Raw genomic sequence first — 17,882 nt, 5'->3', positions numbered from 1 at the left:
GCTCATTGTTATGAAAATGTTTTATTTCGCTTGTTTTGAACAGGTCCTCCTGGAACGGGGAAGACATCACTATGTAAAGCACTTGCACAGAAACTATGTATTAGACTCTCAGATAGGTAAGTCATACATATTAATGGTATGTTGTCTAGATAAAGACAAATTGATACTGGTGCATTCTGCATTATACAAATGTTTTTTATTGCAATGGAAGAGTATTTCTATGAGTAGAAATATGGACATTATTTTTTTTATAATACACCAAGATAAATCCCTCTCATTTGATATTTTATGAAAAATAAAGTTAGGTATACCTGTGGCTTTTGTGCCTGGAAGAGTTCTTAGCGCAGTGGTGTCATTTCATAGCCAGGATTTGGACGTCTGGAAAAAAGTGCCTGTAGGCATGCAGGTGAACAAAATGAAAAGAAATGGAGTTGATGAAAGCCAAATAACATTTTATTAAGTGGTGTAAATTGTTAACATAACATGATCTTGAATCCACCAATCACAATATATTTAGTATTAGTAATTAAATTATAGTGTAATGTACGATTGTTTTATCTTGTATAATTTCCAGGTACACTTATGGTCAACTAATTGAAATCAACAGTCATAGTTTATTCTCCAAATGGTTTTCAGAGGTACAGTATTTTACTGAATATATTGCTATATTACTTATAATATTTACTGGTGGGAGCCACTGTTAATGCACTGATCTGTGAAGGCCCATTCTGCTCTTTGGTTTCTGGTTCAAATCTAATCGCTGGTCTCCATGTGTTTCAGCAGGCAGGTGAAAATAGAAGTTATAGCATATTAATACTTCAATACTTGTCTGGATGTACTTATATATACCATTTTCCTTTTTGTAATTACAAAAATGTAATGTAATAATAACAAAATGTTGTAGATTTTCAATAATATTTCAGCCGCTCCAAGTTTCTTTCCTGTTCTTTCTTTCTTCTGTTCCTGTTGATAATATACTAAAATTAATATATGGTAAGCCTCCCTAGTCAAGCCTAGGGCCTAAAACCTAGGTCTGGAACTTTCATGAATATCATGTGCATTGTAAACCCATTGTTTAACACATTTCAATCTTCCTATATTCAAAGCCGAAGTTAGTTCTGGTCTCATGCCAGTCTCACCCCCAGTATCCCCTGATTATAAATTTACGGGAAATCAGCCGATAGTGGCACATAATGCATTTTGCTTGTTTTTTACCCAGTATAGACTAAAGTGATGTCTTACCACCATGGAGATTTATGGTTTTGTTTTATGACATTCAAAATCAAGAATTCACTTACTATCTGAAATCTAGATTATAAATTGCAGTTATATTATTATTTTTTTCAGAGTGGTAAACTTGTTATGAAGATGTTTCAAAAAATTCAAGAGTTGATTGATGATCCAAATTCCTTGGTGTGTGTACTGATTGATGAGGTGAGTTGGCCAGTGATGGATCCAGATGGAACTGGGATGCATGCCCTGTGTTTGCGTCCTATCCTTGGATAATTAAAAATGTATCAATTTCATTATTGAAGTACAATCAATTCCCCCCCCCCCCCAAATTTTGAAATCATCTCCCTCTTATTCTTTAAACATACTTTATAAAATTTGCCATCAAATTAGATGGAATTGGGATGCATGCCCTGTGCTTGCTCCCTATCCTTGGATATTAAAAAATTTATCAATTCCGTTATTGAAGTACAATTTATTTCCCCCCCCCCCTCACTTTTTTTAAATCATCTGTCTGCTATTGTTTCAACTTTTTAAAATTTGCCATCGAATAAGTGATTAATGAATAGTACACAACTGTTTCTTTAATTAGATTGTTTTTTGCACTAAAAGCCAAACCCTGTCCCCGCTGAGTTAAGTTAATTTGACAAATAAAATAACTTGCTTTAAAATTCAATATAACTTATTAGGCTGCACATGAGTAGAAGAGATTGGCGCAACGGTTGTGGCTTGGGGGTTTGAAATCCTTGTGCAAATCGCTTGTCTCCCTTAGGCAAGACATTTTATCTACCTTTGTCTCCCTCCACCTAGGTGTATAAATTGGTACCGGCATATGTTGGGAATGTTAAAACAGATTGCAGTGCCGGGGAGTGGCGAACCTCCCACACCCTTGCAAAGTCTGGCCCAAACGCCTAGGGGAGAGAGAAGGGCACTCTAAACTGTGAACCCAGAGCGTCAAGTTTCTTTATCTTACATGTTTATTCTTAGAGATGTGCACACTATTAGCCTTGTTTACACGGCAGGAGATCACCGCGATGATCACGTTTATCCGTTGATATATGTGTTAAGTAACCATGCAGAGTTGGTAACTCTGCATAATCACGATGATCTACACAGTTAACTCTGCATCGCAGCGGTGTTAACATAGATCATCGGCGTGATCTTTATGCAAATTAGCTGTTTGACCTGTGTGAGTCATCGCTATTGATAAACAGTGTGATTACAATTATTATTATTTGAAATATTATGTTTTTATCAATTACCTACATTTTAAAACTTTTTTGACAAAGGGTTTCAAAACAAGCAGAAATGCATGCGTTTTTTCAGGTCAGTTGTAATCACGCGACTTCCTGGTACAACCGATAAATTTTTTTTATCGTATAGATGCGCGACTGGAGATCATCAGTGTTACCTATCTGATAGCAAATGGCCGTGTGACAAGGCTATTATCTCAAAATGCCATTGCCAGCATACATTAATCATAAAGAAAACCACATAAAAGTGTTTAAAAATTTCCTGCTTTATGACTATTATTGAATTCATGAATGATGACACCCAATGCACTTACACTACACACTCCTGTTTATTAAATTGTATGCTCACTACTGTCTGTTTATCATCCCATTGACAATATAGGTGGAGAGTTTAACAGCAGCAAGGAAGAGTGCCCTCAATGGAACTGAGCCATCAGATGCAATACGTGTTGTCAATGCACTTCTTACACAGATTGATCAAATCAAAAAGTGAGTTCCATTTCTTTTTAATGATAGTTATATTACATTAAATTACAAAGGCTTTAGTCAATCTGAAAATGTATTCTTATGTTACCTGTGGTGTGTATTTTTAGAAAAAGAAGAGTACATGATGATGGTCATTAATAATCACTTCGTAAACTTTCTGAAGGCCTAATAATTCTTTTGCATGGTTAATTTTGTTGGTAAAATTGCATGCTGTATTGTATTCGCTGCCGTGTGGCAGGAGCAATCATTCAAATTAAAAATGTAGTTAGGAGTATGGACCTAACTGGAAACAAATGGGATCTGTGTATAACTTTGCTTATTTTGTGATTTGATTGGTAAGGTTATGTATACAGTGATTAGTTTTGGTTGTGGTGATGTTTCAAGCTATTGACTAAGTGTCCCATTTTCCAGGTAGTGTATCAACTTTAACTGTTCAGGGTTGGAATGTATTTTAATGCACTGTATGAAAATCAAAATTTCATACCGTATATATAGATTTGTATCATTTACATATCTTCTAGGTACCCTAATGTTCTGATCCTGACCACATCCAATGTAACTGGTGCCATTGACTTAGCATTCGTAGACAGAGCTGACATTAAACAGTACATTGGACCACCATCACCTGCAGCCATCTTTAAAATTTACCTCTCCTGCATCAATGAACTCATGAAGGTAAAGCTTGTTTTCCATACAATCGCTACAGGCTATCGCTGACAGTTTTTAGGTTATGCTGAGTGGTTGGTCGAATCGGGGGCTGCTACACAGTACAACCATTGCAATGAAAACATTGTAGCGACAGTGTAGCGATTTGTAGGCAACCAGGCTTAACATAGGAAGACAATCTAGAAAGACAAATTGATAAGTTATGAACCCCTTTAGATCATGGAGGTATTAGATTCAGAGATGTCCGAAAGGAGACCGATCAAGAAACAACACTACTAAATTACATAGAGGCCTGCAAATAACCTCTGAGGCATTTTGGCCAATCAATAATTTCTTTTTCTTTCTTTCTTTATTTTTTTCTTTAACTTTCCAAAAGAAGGGGGTCTGGCTTTCCCCACAAATCTTCCCCTACCTTTCCATTGTTTCCACTAGAGATTACTGTACTCCTATAAAGCTGTCCTGACTTGAAAAATGCCTTCATTATGCATAGATTACGTTATTCTATTTGGAAGAAAAACACTCTAACCATAACTATTACCTTACTATACTGGTTCATATTCATTTTGCATTTTAAAATAACTAGTATATTGATATTTATTAATATTAATGATATTCTATGTTTCGTCAGGCTTAGGATACATGCTGAGTGTTGTGTGTAATATTCTGTTGATGTCACAAATGTCATGTTAGTCTGATCAGAAAGATGTATTGTGATGTTTTATTTCTTCATTATAGACCGGCATAATTAGTCCAACACAGAGCATTCTGGATATGCGGAGTCTAGAGTCCATGCGTTTTGTAGAGACAGATGTCACAAAATTAAGTCTTTACCTTAAAAACTTATCAGAGTGAGTCATCTGTTTCATTTTTGTTTTACAATTACCTGCCACTGTTGCATCATTCACTGCTTTTTAGAGAAGCTGTAGCTTTCAATTTATCAATCAGTCAATCAAATTAACAGTGGGGGAGCCAGCTTCTGAAATCTATGTGGGGGGGGGGTGTGCAAGTGAGGGGCAAGGTAAAATTTGAGGGGGGAAATAGGCTAGGGTGGACCATGTTAAAAAAAATGTAAAAGATTTTTTCCCAATCATTTTTATACATCAAAAAAAAATTTTTTTTTTCTTTACAGTAAGAGTTATGGACTGAGTGGAAGGTCATTACGAAAGATGCCATTCTTAGCACATGCATTATTTGTCCAGGTAATTTCAATCTTTGATAAAATTAATCAAATCTAGCGATTTATCTTCACATTGAAGATGATAAAGAAGAAGTAATTATTTATTTGATGGTGTTTTTTGCATCAGGAGTTTTAACAAGAATAATGTTTTGCCCTGCTGATGTGTAGTCATACTGCATGCTCAATACGTTCCTAAATACTTGCAAAAAGAAAAATCTTGCAAGGGATTTGGGTGGGAATTTAACCTCCAGATGACCTAGATAACTAGCCTGGCGTTTAACCACTAGAACATGGAGCTTGCATTTAGTAACTAGTGTTGAATCCAATCCCCAATCAGTAGCACATGAACTTCAATGATTTTCAGTGGTGTTTTGCATCTGGAAATTTAATTGGAATGACGGTTTGTGTCATTTCTAAGAAATAACTTAAAGCCGGGCTTTCTATGCATCGTACGACCGTCAGCTGACGAATCTAGCAGTGTGAACCGAGCGTCATTAAAAATGATTCGTTGTGTACATGTTGTAGCGTTGTGTTCTCCACAGAATTGTGTCAGCCATCGAACGTCAGGCACAGATAGAAAAAAATTTAAAAAAAAATATATAAAAAATTGTAAATCGATTAACAAATGTAACAGTTTCTTGCACAGTAGTGTAGAGCTGGGTGAGCTAAAGTACTTTCCCTTCAATTCCACATTTGAATCTGTAAAGAGTTTTTGTAATGGTTTCTAAAATAAAGTAATTTCTCACCTTAGATACTAAAAGAAGCAATTGAAATATTGGATTTCATTGGTTCATCACAGACAGTTTAATGAAAGTGTAAATAATTGAATTTGTTAATTATGTTATGTAAACTTTATAACGTGGCTAATTTAATGGACCTTTCTAGCATATAGCGAACCGCAGGGAGATACACTGAACATATTGATTTGGACGAGATTTTATACTGGTGCAAAGTCTTTATTGAATATACAGTATTGTCGTATACTGCACCGTAAAAATAATATCAAAGTGTGAATCACTCGTTTATTCACAGAATAAACAATCTTCTATAAAATGTGTACGCAAAAGCAGAAGAACGCTCATACGCGCAATATTTGGACCCACTCTCGCAATATTTGGACCGACACACACAATGTAAGACTCTGTACTTAACACAGCGTGTCAATCAACAAATGAGCAATATGTGATTTAACCTTAGTAACAATATCCAAGGGGGCAAAGCGGAAGGGTCCACTGAATATCATAATTATGAGAAATAATTTCTAATTTGTCAATTAATTTGTGATTTTTTTCATTAATTGGATCGTTGATATTTTTTTTTCCAGCGAGCAAGTGTTTCCTTAGAGGAATTTCTTGATGCCCTTTCTAATACCATTTCAAAGCAACTTGAAGACCGAGAGAATCTAAACAAAGACTGATGTCAATCGATCGTAGGCCCCTAATTTTAACTTAGCTCCAGGAAAGTCCAATTGAAAACTATTGGTAGTGTAATAGATTATCAAGCTAGTTGTGCTCCACTCAGTGTCTAAAAACAAGGGTGCACATCAAAAGGCTAGGTGGAGAATCAACCTTTCCGGACTGTCAGTCAAACTAAATTGACCAATCAGAACCCGGCTAGGAATACACCTGTGTCTAACAAACACATGTGTTTTTAAACGTTTATACCACGACAGATGGCTCAACCATCAGTATCAAGTGAGAGTATCCACATACTCAACACTAAGCTTATATGTGGCAAAGGAGTCATGGAAGAGTAAGCTGATTCAGTTTGGACCAGTATAAAAATTGGTACAATTTTGTGTTGAAGAGAGCGGTTGGCTTATAACAGTGGAACTATGGTAATAATGGTAACAACAACATCAACAATAATAACATTAATTTATAGAAAAATTAATTTTCTATTGTCAGCGGTGTAGTGAAATTAGATTAGTTTCTTTTACAAAATCCATTGATGCTATTAGTCAAAAATTTAATTATGGTCTGGAGTCTGAGGCTTATTTTACTTTATGAAAAATAAAGCCCTGTCCAGACTATCAAATTTTATTTGACAAAAACTTGTGACATGCCTAAATATGGTCGTTGATGACATCACATCATGACCATATATAGGCACATCATGACTATATATGGGCATACAACTGTTTTTTGTCAAAATGTAATTTGTCTGAGCTTAAATCCATGGTTAATGCATCAAGTTTATAATATCTGAAATCTGGCCTTTTAAGTATCACACAAGTATTTTGAGCTTTTTTACAAGAAAAAAAATCGACCTTAGATTATTCACGATTTTCGGTCGGCTGGGCTTGCAGGGGCCTGAAGTTGGAAGAAGTCATTTCCGGGAGGCCAGCGGCGGCGGGGCGAATGGTGGTAAAGTCGGAAATGGCCCTGCCAGATTTAAAGTTGAATATAATTTTCTTTTCTGCCCCATTTAAAAAAAAAAAAAATAAACATTTTAGGAGACCCGGGTCGGCTCTCCCCACAGATTTTAACACATTAATTTTATTTTGCTGCACATAGTAATACCCTTCAGCACTGACTTTCATGAGAAAATCGATAATAAAGCAGTAAAAACATGCAAAATTATGAATTTCCGGAGATTGGTTAATCTCCGGGAGATTCTTGCAGGAATGCGTGAGGCCGTTCCGATTTCAGGGAGACTCGCGTGAGTTCTTGGGACCGCTGGGCTTGGAGGGAGCCAGACATGTGAAAAAATCATATTCAAGCTTTAGTAAATTTTAAATTTTAGCCCAGTGCTTACCAATTTACCAATCAAAAACTGATTGATATTTAATACTAAAACTTAGGCCTATGCCTATAGTTAAGAAGAGGGGACATAATTAAATGGTGTTTATACACAAAAACAAAATTAATTTTAATACTTTAAAATAGTAGTTATACCTAATTCTAGTGAGCTAGTGCAGTTTGTTATATTAAAACTTTCATTAATTAATATGCCTACCCACACCCTCCGATGTGCTCGATGGTGTATGTACATTTGTATATGTAAAGTATACAGTTCATTCTATTTATATGTCTGTTTTCAAATAAAGTGTAATTCTTTATTCTTGTTGTCTATGAAAACTTATTATTGTCTTAGTTTATCACGCGTGACAACCACGTTTAGCTTATAAAATAACAGGAAGTGCTGGAAATCGAAAATTTGACATAGATTTTAAATAAATTTAGTAATAACCACAGTATTTTACATGTATATTTAGGCCTACTAAACTTTCATAAAACCACAATAAAAGAATGGGGAAGCGAATTCAAATCTTAAACCTATTTATTACCTATTATTATTATTAGGAATGTTAACTTGCATTATTATTAACTTAGCGCCTTTAGGCGAGCAGATTAGAGGCTATTTTGGGGTGGAGGTGGCAATGGAAGTACTACCGGCTAATTTTGATATTTTCTGAAAATATAGGTCTTGAGAGGTTCAGAACTCAAAATTACCCAAAATCCTTTTGGGGGAACACCTCCAAATTACGCATTCAAAATGGCCACCAATTTTCCGCTTTAAATTATAGTTTTAGCTAAATTATATAAAAAATAACATTACTCGAATAATAATTATCAACAATTGGTACAACTTACTCAAAATATTTATCAATCATCAGAAATGTATCTTGCGTTAAGAAAAACTATAATTTCAATCACCATACCAACCGTTGCTATGCAAATTAAATTTCCTATTTTATTCATGAAATTTAAGTATACAGGAAGCTTAAAGTTTATTATAATCTTCATTTTCATAGGTTTTATAATTGTTAACATTTGAATTAACTATTATTATCATAGAATAGAATTATGTAAAAAAAATCCTGAAACCTTTTATAAAATTGCATAGCAACACTATTTTTATAGTCCATAGCAATGAAGCAAAATCAGCAGAATTGCTCTACATTTGTCATTGACCAAGCAAAAATCATGAGATACAATATTTTATTACTGTATTTATTTTTACAATAAACATCTCTTATTGTTCACAAAGTTAGCACATTGATGTATAAAATACAAGGTCATCAATATAGCAAATGTTGCTATGCAAATTTAAATTTCCTATTTTATTCATGAAATTTAAATATAAGGGATTATGCTTAAAGCTTACTGAAATCATCATTGTCATAGGTTTATGAATATTTTTGTATTTAAGTTATCATAGAAGAGCAATATTTAAGAAAACAAAATCAAGAAACACCTTTATTCAAGTCCTAAACTTTTATAACTCCATAGCAACGAATGAAATTCACGTCATTGCTGTTATTATTTGTCTCAAGTAAAATATTATTAGATTGGCTTATACAATATTTTCTATACAATAAACATCTTTTATACAAAAAAGTGAATTTAATGTTGTCAAAGAATACAATCACCATAGCAACCAGTGCTATGCAAATTAAAATTTCCTAATTTTTCATAAAATAAGTATATATAAATTAGTATAGGATTTATGAAAAATACTTCAAATGAATGAAACTTTATTGTCTTTTCAAATAAATGAAGTATAGGATTTATGAAAAATACTTGAAATGAATGAAATTTTATTGTCTTTTCAAATAAATTAAGTAGGTCTATAATGCTTTTAATTAAGCCTTTTTTTGTGAATTTCATTAATAAAATAATATATAATATAGAAATTTATGCTAAAGGAAAATTATTCTTATTCACCGTAACCATGCAAAGTCAACATAATTATCTTTTTCATAAACCAAGAAAACATTTAACTTTCATATAATAATCAGATGGCTAGAGCTCATTTACATTGCAGAAAAGGACAAAATATGTAGATGTTTTTGAAAAGGTCATAGGCCTATAATGTGGTATCAACGGCGGCGGAAGCGGTGAGGGGGAGTGGGACATTGGCCCACCCACTTTTTCTACTGCCCCCCCCCAACCCATTTTTGTGACTGTTTCCAGCACCAGTGACAAACATTTTACAAACGCTGCAATTTCATCATCATCATCATCATCATCATCATCATCATCATCATCATCAGATTCAAGAGGGGCCTCAACCTCTTAATTTTTTCAACATTATAAATTATTTTTTTAAAAATGGTAAAAACAGACAAAATTGTATTCAACTTTTAATCTGAAAGTGCCATTTCCGGACATCTGGAGGTGCCTTAATCATAATTCTTCTTACCTCAACCCCAAAAGTTGTGCGGATGAGGTGGGTGGACATTTTATTGGCGCAAAACCCTCCATGGGTTCCCTATATTTCGACTTCCTGGACCCGCCACAGTTGGAGTATCATTTCCGGGCTACATAGAACATGGCCGACGGAACCGGGGGGGGGGGGGAGCACCACTTTTTGGCAAAAATATTTTTGTATGATCGGAAAGAAATGCAAAGAAAAGGAAAGGGAAAGAGGAGAAGGATGGAAAAGAGAATGTTTATCCAGTCCCAGACTGAGTTACATTTTCTCGCAATTCACATTGGCGGATCTCGGGAAAAGGGTAATGTGTCCTTAGCCCTCGCTTTGAGCAACATTTTGAAGAACATAAACGTCATTAAAATACAGTTCAAATGTCGGGAAAGCTCATTTCCTGCCATCTAGGAATCAACATTTTCCCGTTGGAGAACCTCCGGACCACACTTTCTTTTTGTGATTTATCAATTCGTGAAAAAAAGAATACGCATGCAGCTATTCATTCATTATGTATGTATACACACATAAAATTTAAAAAATGAGAAAATTTTACCTGACCGTTTTCAAGAGGGTAAAACATTGAATTTTGAAGAACAAAAGTCATTTAAAAGACATTTCAAAAGTCAGGAAAGCTCATTTCCCGCATTCTAGAAATCGAAATTTTCCCTGGGGAACCAAGACCCCTTTTTCTTTGGGGTTCCTTGTTTCATTGAATCATTTGCAAGAGGAGGAAAACCTTTAATTTTTAAATAAATTCAAAGTAATTAAAAGACACATCAGAAGTCGGGAAAGCTCATTTCCCGCCTTCTAGGAATCCAACTTTTCCCGAATTTTTCTGAAATCTGTGACGCATTCAAGGGTGGGGGCTAAATTGTTCAATTTTCTTTTTTAAATGGAGATATAAGCAAAATTATATTCAAATTTTAAGTCTGAGAGGTTAAAGTGTGTTAGCAATAAGATGTTATTTAACCTTATATTACTCATTACCAAATTCTATATTTTTACTTGTAAAATAAAGGTGAGAAAACCAACTACAGGAGAACTTCTTAATAAAATAAGATATTTCCACAAAATAGAAAATCTTATTTACAAAAGAAAACAAAATTTATCAAAATCTAAGGAGAGATTTGATTGTATAAATCATGTGTTGTAATATCTCCGGATTAGTGTTTCCTGTTTAAAATGCTACGATTTGCAAATTTGTTGATAAAATTGAAAGTCTGTTTAAAAAATCGTATTACTGCCAAAAAACCAAACAAAAATAAGTTACAGGAAAAAGGGTTATTTCTGTTTTCCTGTTTATACATGTTTATTTTTAGATTTGGCTTCAAATCTATATGGCAACACCCCCCGCCCTTCCCAAAAAAAGGCCTTGTATTGTTAGTTAAAAGAAAGCTATTACTGAAACCTTTTCTGAATTCTTTCAAAATAATAATTTAATTCCATATGTACTCCTTCCCATTTAAAGTTTGTCTGTTTTTTTGCATATGTTTCCTAGTTCATCTTAGTATACCTTTTGGGGAGCAACACTGAAAATATTTTGTATCTTCTGTGGATTGAGTGTTTAGATTCTAACTTGCTATAAATTAAACATTGTTATGGGCTTGAATTTAAACTGAAATTGTGCAAATAATCCACGTAACTCTACCTTGTATACTCATTTCTAATGTTTTTCTGTTTAAAGTAAAGGAGGTTATACCTACTACTATTGTGTTTAACGTTAAATTAAAATAAGGTACTTCCACAGATTTAGAATGATAATATTTACAAGAGAAAAAATTATTTTTAAAAATGAAATGAGAATGTTATAAATAAGGAATGACTAATGTTTTACTGTTCATTTCCTTTTGCCTTGAATGTCTTTGTCATGTTTTTTGAAGATGAATAAAAATAAATTTAAAAAAAAAGAAAAAAAAAGTAGCGGTTAAAGTTGAGCTGCCAAGAAATATAAAGCTGAACATTCTTCATCTGGTTGAATGGACATATACAGAGAAATCAGAGACATTATAAAATTAGTTTTAATTTTACTAATTTATGTTAATTTTGAGACTAGTTTGAAACCAGCCGAGAGTGAATTTTAAATATTGGGACCTGTATATATAACTGAAAGACGTCTAAGTTTGAATGTATAAGATTCAATTAAAAAGTTGTTAGCACTCCTCGTAGTCGTGCTGATGGCTTTATAAATAGGATGCAAATATGAGGAGGAATAAGATTATTATCGATACGATACATGAACGAAGCGGTTCGAAACTTAATTATCATAAATATTTAAAACATTAAAGTTGTGAAATAAAAATTTAGAGTGTGATTTAAAGGATGCATCATCACAAATCCTTAGAGCTCTCTTTTGCAGTTTGAAAGGTAGTCGATTTTTGCTGATTCTGTTGGCTTACTTGTCCAAGGACATTATATTTCAAATTTAGTAAGTGTCACGCCCCAAATTAAATTGCAATATCACTGGTATGTCAAAACTAAAGTAAATACGTGTCTTGGATGCGAATGTTTTATTTTATTTATCATGCCAATATTTTGCGAAATTGTATTGCTAAATCCTTTGTTTTTGACTTGGGCTTAAAAATGATAATATATATCTATATAGTGTTTGGTGACGAGCGTTACTTGTGATAGCAAAAGTTGCATTTGGAAGGCTTTATAAATGTGGAACAGTAATTTAAGTTATCCACCTATTTCTGTTGATAGCAAATTTTTCGATTTGTCTGCAATTTTTTAACTTTTGAACAAACTCTCCTAAAATGTATAAAATATTACCGGTATGTAATAGATATCCTGTATTTTATTTTAGTATAGTTAGCTGGCCATTCGTTTATTTTTGATTTTTTGAAAATTCAGCTGTTACTAACACTGAGGAGGCCAAAGCTTATCCACTCTTTGATCCGACAATCTCTTCAAAGCTGCGTCTGAATAAAGATGAAAGATATGAAGAATGGACACCGTATTCACCTCACATGTCCTTTGCTCCGCTTTTAAATGAGGAATCACAGAAAAAAATCTCACTATGATGGAACAGCTTGGTGAGTCAATTACTTGTGTGGCAAGTAACCTATAAACAAAAAGTAAATAGTTTTAATATAAATTTGCAGCTTGGAAAATTTAGTTTTAGTAAAATTTTACTTTTAGCAATTTCACTACGGTATTTGTTTTAAATGATAATTCCTGATGGTTAATAAAACTTAACAACTGGCGAATCACAACATGTCCAGTAACACATGCGTGTCCCAAAAATATGCGTGTTGTCCAACAAATACCTGTGCTTACCTACGTTTAGGAGTATTGAAATGGGGGCGGGGGGATTGGCGCGATGGTGAAGTGGGAGGGGCTCTATGATTATAGAGGGAAGCAGCTTGCAAAATAAGGTGATTTTAGACACTATTTGAACACCTTTCTGAGCGATTTTTAACAATTTGTATGGCGTAATTTGTGCTACGAACAGTTCTGATTGTTAGCGACTGGGGCGGGTTATTTTTTGGCTACTGTATTTATGGCTAGGGACGGTCCATCCACTGGTGTTGCGAAGAATGTATTAGATTATTGGAGGTGCAAATTGCAAAAGCTATAATCTGGTTTATACAGTGGTTATCAACAGTACTAAGCTTCAAAAGTAGGTTGGAATTTATATGCTTGAACAAATATGGTATAAATATAAACTAGTATAAAATAAAATAAAATAGTAAATAATTATAATATTGAGTATGGAATAAATATAATACCAGATTGGTGTTTAAATAGTACAAATCTGTAGATGAGTATAAAGTGTACTGTAATTGTAAACCTAGGTTTTATCAGGCTGAACATTTTTTACACAATGAATTAATATTCATTTAATTTTTAGATATCAAACTGTTTCAAAGGAGGTGACCCGTGGTACCACTCACTATTGTGTGAGGTTGGTAAGAGGACAGATGGAAGCGAGATTCTGCTCAATACATCTTTTAACGTTAAGGAATTTATAGTTCACTTAATAGTCAATATATAAGCTTTGTCCACAACATCACATTTTATGAGACAAGAAACTGTGATATGACCATTTTTGGGTGTAATATGACATCATCATGTCTATATATGGGCACATCACACGTAATTGTTACTTAAAATTTGATAATGTGACCATAGCCAAATGGCAGATTCGAATGGCCAAGCGGTTAAAGCAGGGACCGCACCGCAAACTACAGCCATAAAATAGGTGCTGGTTCGAACGGCACGCTCGTCGGTGATTCTGGAAAAGGTCTTCTCTGGTAAAGAATATAAACAGTAGGCCCAGTGTACACAGTTGGCACATATGTACACACATCATGAACACAGTACCGTATATCTTTCGAGACGTGTAGGGGGGTTACCCCGATCCATATAGCTCCTGTCACCCTACCCTTACGGACTATTAGGTCCTGTGCAGGATGTACCTACGTAAACGTAGAGTTTTAAACTATTGATGGTACTTAGAAGATTAGGTTACAGCAATACATATGTCCTTACTACAGCCACAATTCCGACTTCGACGGGGTGCCAATCAAACCATGGACCTATTAATGAAACTTAACAACTGACCAATCAAGTCAAGACTAGCAATATATACTAGTTATAAACATATGTGTTGTGCCACAAAAGTACGTGTTCACTACCCTTACGCATTCGATTTGTAGGACCTTTACAACAATATCGAAGAGGCAGGGCTTAGCGTAACTGTTAACTTTCCACAAATATCATTACTTTCTTTCAAGTTAATTTACAGTTTCTCCGGAGCAAAATGCACTCACTTCTTAAGATGATATAATTTGTTTGTAGCTACCTTTTCATACCCATTAAAACATTGTTTTAAATAGGCTTAATTTGTATTTATTTATTTTTTTATTTCAGGGGAAACCTATCTTGAATCGTATTAGCACTGCTCTACATGTCTTAGACGACGCCCCTCCTGGTTTTCTGGATTACGTCATTGTTGAAGACTAGCTGTTTAGACCAAAGTAACAACAAAACAATTATTAAGCAATGTTTCCCATTTTTATACATCATAGAGTGTTTTATAAATTGATTAATAATATGTTATTTTATCACACTATAAACTTTGTCGTGGCAGCTGGATGGTAAATACTGGAGAAGTCGATTCAAGTTGTCATTTGTACAACAATTGATCACTAAAAATGGTTCTTAATTGGAGGGGTGTATAATTAGAGGTAAACCTATATGCTATTGGATTTATACATTTTAGTTGCATTTTATATTAGTATTTCTTGCTGAAATGTTTTTGTTTCCGTTTTAAAATTTCATCCAGCATCTGTAATTTCTTCTTGGAGATAAAAGATGTTCCGATTCTCATTCCGATGGTTCCAATTTTGACACTAAACGCGTGTACAGTGATTTGATAGGCCGCTTTTGTTAAGTTTATATTCGCAAACAATTGATAAATGATTATTTTAGGCTAAAATGGAATTTATTTATAAAAAAATCCAAGCGGAAAGAAGGTACAAGCATAGTTTAAATTTGGCCTCAGAGATTCTAAAGAACTTACATCATTTAAATAATTAGCTCCTAATTACGTTAAATGAACCTGTTAAATGAACCAATGTTAATTAGTAATTGTGCATATTTTAGCAGTTTGTAATGCATACCTGTAGGTAATTGTCAAATACTCCAGACTCAAATAGAACAACACGTAAATATGATAATCAATGTTCACTAATTTAATAAGCATTTAAGCCAAGCCACAATACGAACAAACTGTACATTGTACTGCCATGCACTGTGATACTATGTGAGCAAGTATGAGCTAATAACTGCTTTACCCACTCTACTCCCACACTCGTCGCAAAAATAACGATGTCAAATACTCCAGACTCAAATAAAACAACACGTAAATAAGATAATCAATGTTCATTAATTTAATAAGCATTTAAGCCAAGCCACAATACGAACAAACTGTACATTGTACTGTCATGCACTGTGATACCATGTGAGCAAGTAAGAGCTAATAACTGCTTTACCCACCCTATAAGTAACAAACAACACTTGTATGCAAATATGATTATTAGACCATACCAAAGTGATACACTACAGTAATAATAAGGTAGCTTTTGACTTAAAATTCAAATATAATTTATCTTGCTTTTCATTGGTCAGTTTAAATCTTCAATTTGAATATTCTGGTATTTAGATAATGTTTTCAGGCATTCATAGACTATGTTCATGTTTACGAAGCTGTTTTAATGGACATGGTGCAATTTTTTTTCTTCTAACCCGTACGTACGCCTTATGGGTTACTAAGGTGTACGTACGCCTTATTAAGGCGTAAGTACGCCTTATGTAACCCGTACGTACGGCTTATTAAGGCGTACGTACGAGTTAGGAAAATTTAAAAAATAAATGCACCATGTCCCTTAAACAGTTTGTACATTTTTAACAACTTTCATTAATTAATTTGTCTACCCACACCCTCCTGTGTTCTTGATGTTGTATGTACATTTGTCTATGTAAAGTATACAGTTCATGATATTTATATGTGTGTTTTTAAATAAATTATAATTCTTTATTCTTGTTGGCTATGGAAACTTGTTATTGTCTTGGCTCATCACGCACGAGAATGACGTTTAGCTTATAAAGTAACAAGAAGTGTACTGTACTTGTATATTTAGGCCTACTGAACGTTCATAAAACCACAGTAAGAGAATGGGTATATAAAGTAAAGTAATTGGAGAAGCGAATTTAATCTTGAAACATATTTATTACAGGAATGTTAACTTGCATTATTGTTAACTTAGCGCCTTCGATAAATGTTGAATTGGCTTATCGATTAATAACATTATTAAACATTTGCTAATTAACGCTTTATAATAATGGTGACCAATCAAACACCTTCGATACTCCAACAACCAAATTTCGAAATCACAACAACCTTCAACAAGCATGTCTAGTACTAGGCCTATGTAACTATTAATTATACGATTATATGTAGACAGCCGGACATTAAACCATGTTACTAAAGAAAAATTATTCACTGATTTTTACATGTAGGCCAAAATTGTCGGAGTAACATATTTGTACTTCTACTCTAACACTGATGAAGTACAATCCTCTTTCATAAGAAATAATTACAAAACATTAATATAGAACTAAAATAATGATATGAAAAAGAGTTGAGAAATGCTCTATTTTTAATGGATAAAGGAAGCTCTACATTTCGAGATTTTTGGACAGAATCAATTAATTCGATTAAAATTTATACATAAAATAACAGCAATAATGCAATAACAAGCCATCAAAAAATAGACAATAAAAAGCAAAAATATTTTCATAGAACGATAATCGGAAACAAAAAGAAAAAAAAGTCATTTTTATTAGAAAATATATTATTTCCTTATAATAGGCCAAAGTGATTCAATATGAAAATGCACACTTTGAAACGATCATATTTCTGAAAATTGCAAACTATAAATATGGCTAATTCTCTCCAGTTAATTAGCCAACATGTACCATCAAGTAACAAAGGGAAAAAAAATTACTGCATATATAAAAACATAAAAAATATATTACCAACGACCAGAATGACTTCAAAAGAGTTTATTATGGAAATATGGCACTCCATTTTATTGCCAAACAAAAATTATGCCCTATTAATTATAATATGTACATAATTTTAATATATAAATTTGGAACGTTCAAAGGGAAATAAAATTATTGCATATATATAAAAACATATAAAAATCTATTACCAACGACCAGAATGGCTTTATTTATGACAATATGGCACTCCACTGGATTGTCAACCAAAACTTTTTCCTGATCAATTATAATATAAACATAAATTTAAATATAAATTTGGAACATATACATGTATATTATTATATATTTATATAAATATATTTGTGTATATATATATGTGTATATGTATATATAGATAGGAT

The 17,882-nt window shown here is 33.3% G+C and overlaps 1 protein-coding gene across 1 annotated transcript in view; it reads left to right on the top strand.

The window, feature by feature from the left end:
• The window catches only part of LOC117100582 (pachytene checkpoint protein 2 homolog), a 16,998-nt gene extending 9,125 nt beyond the window's left edge, over positions 1-7,873 (top strand). Inside the window, exons 9-13 of the mRNA XM_033240357.1 lie at positions 2,866-2,972; positions 3,491-3,644; positions 4,371-4,483; positions 4,765-4,834; positions 6,137-7,873. Coding sequence (XP_033096248.1) covers positions 2,866-2,972; positions 3,491-3,644; positions 4,371-4,483; positions 4,765-4,834; positions 6,137-6,229 — 537 coding nt within the window. The 3' untranslated portion in view covers positions 6,230-7,873. The remainder of the gene's footprint in view (positions 1-2,865; positions 2,973-3,490; positions 3,645-4,370; positions 4,484-4,764; positions 4,835-6,136) is intronic.
• The last annotated feature ends 10,009 nt before the right edge of the window (positions 7,874-17,882 follow it).

Source organism: Anneissia japonica, unplaced genomic scaffold (genome assembly GCF_011630105.1).
Source record: "Anneissia japonica isolate Jap-2015-1 unplaced genomic scaffold, ASM1163010v1 scaffold1770_len632688_cov154, whole genome shotgun sequence".
Lineage (NCBI taxonomy): Eukaryota > Metazoa > Echinodermata > Crinoidea > Comatulida > Comatulidae > Anneissia > Anneissia japonica.
Note: the sequence above shows the minus strand (reverse complement) of the source record. Positions and strands in the feature narration are given on the sequence as shown.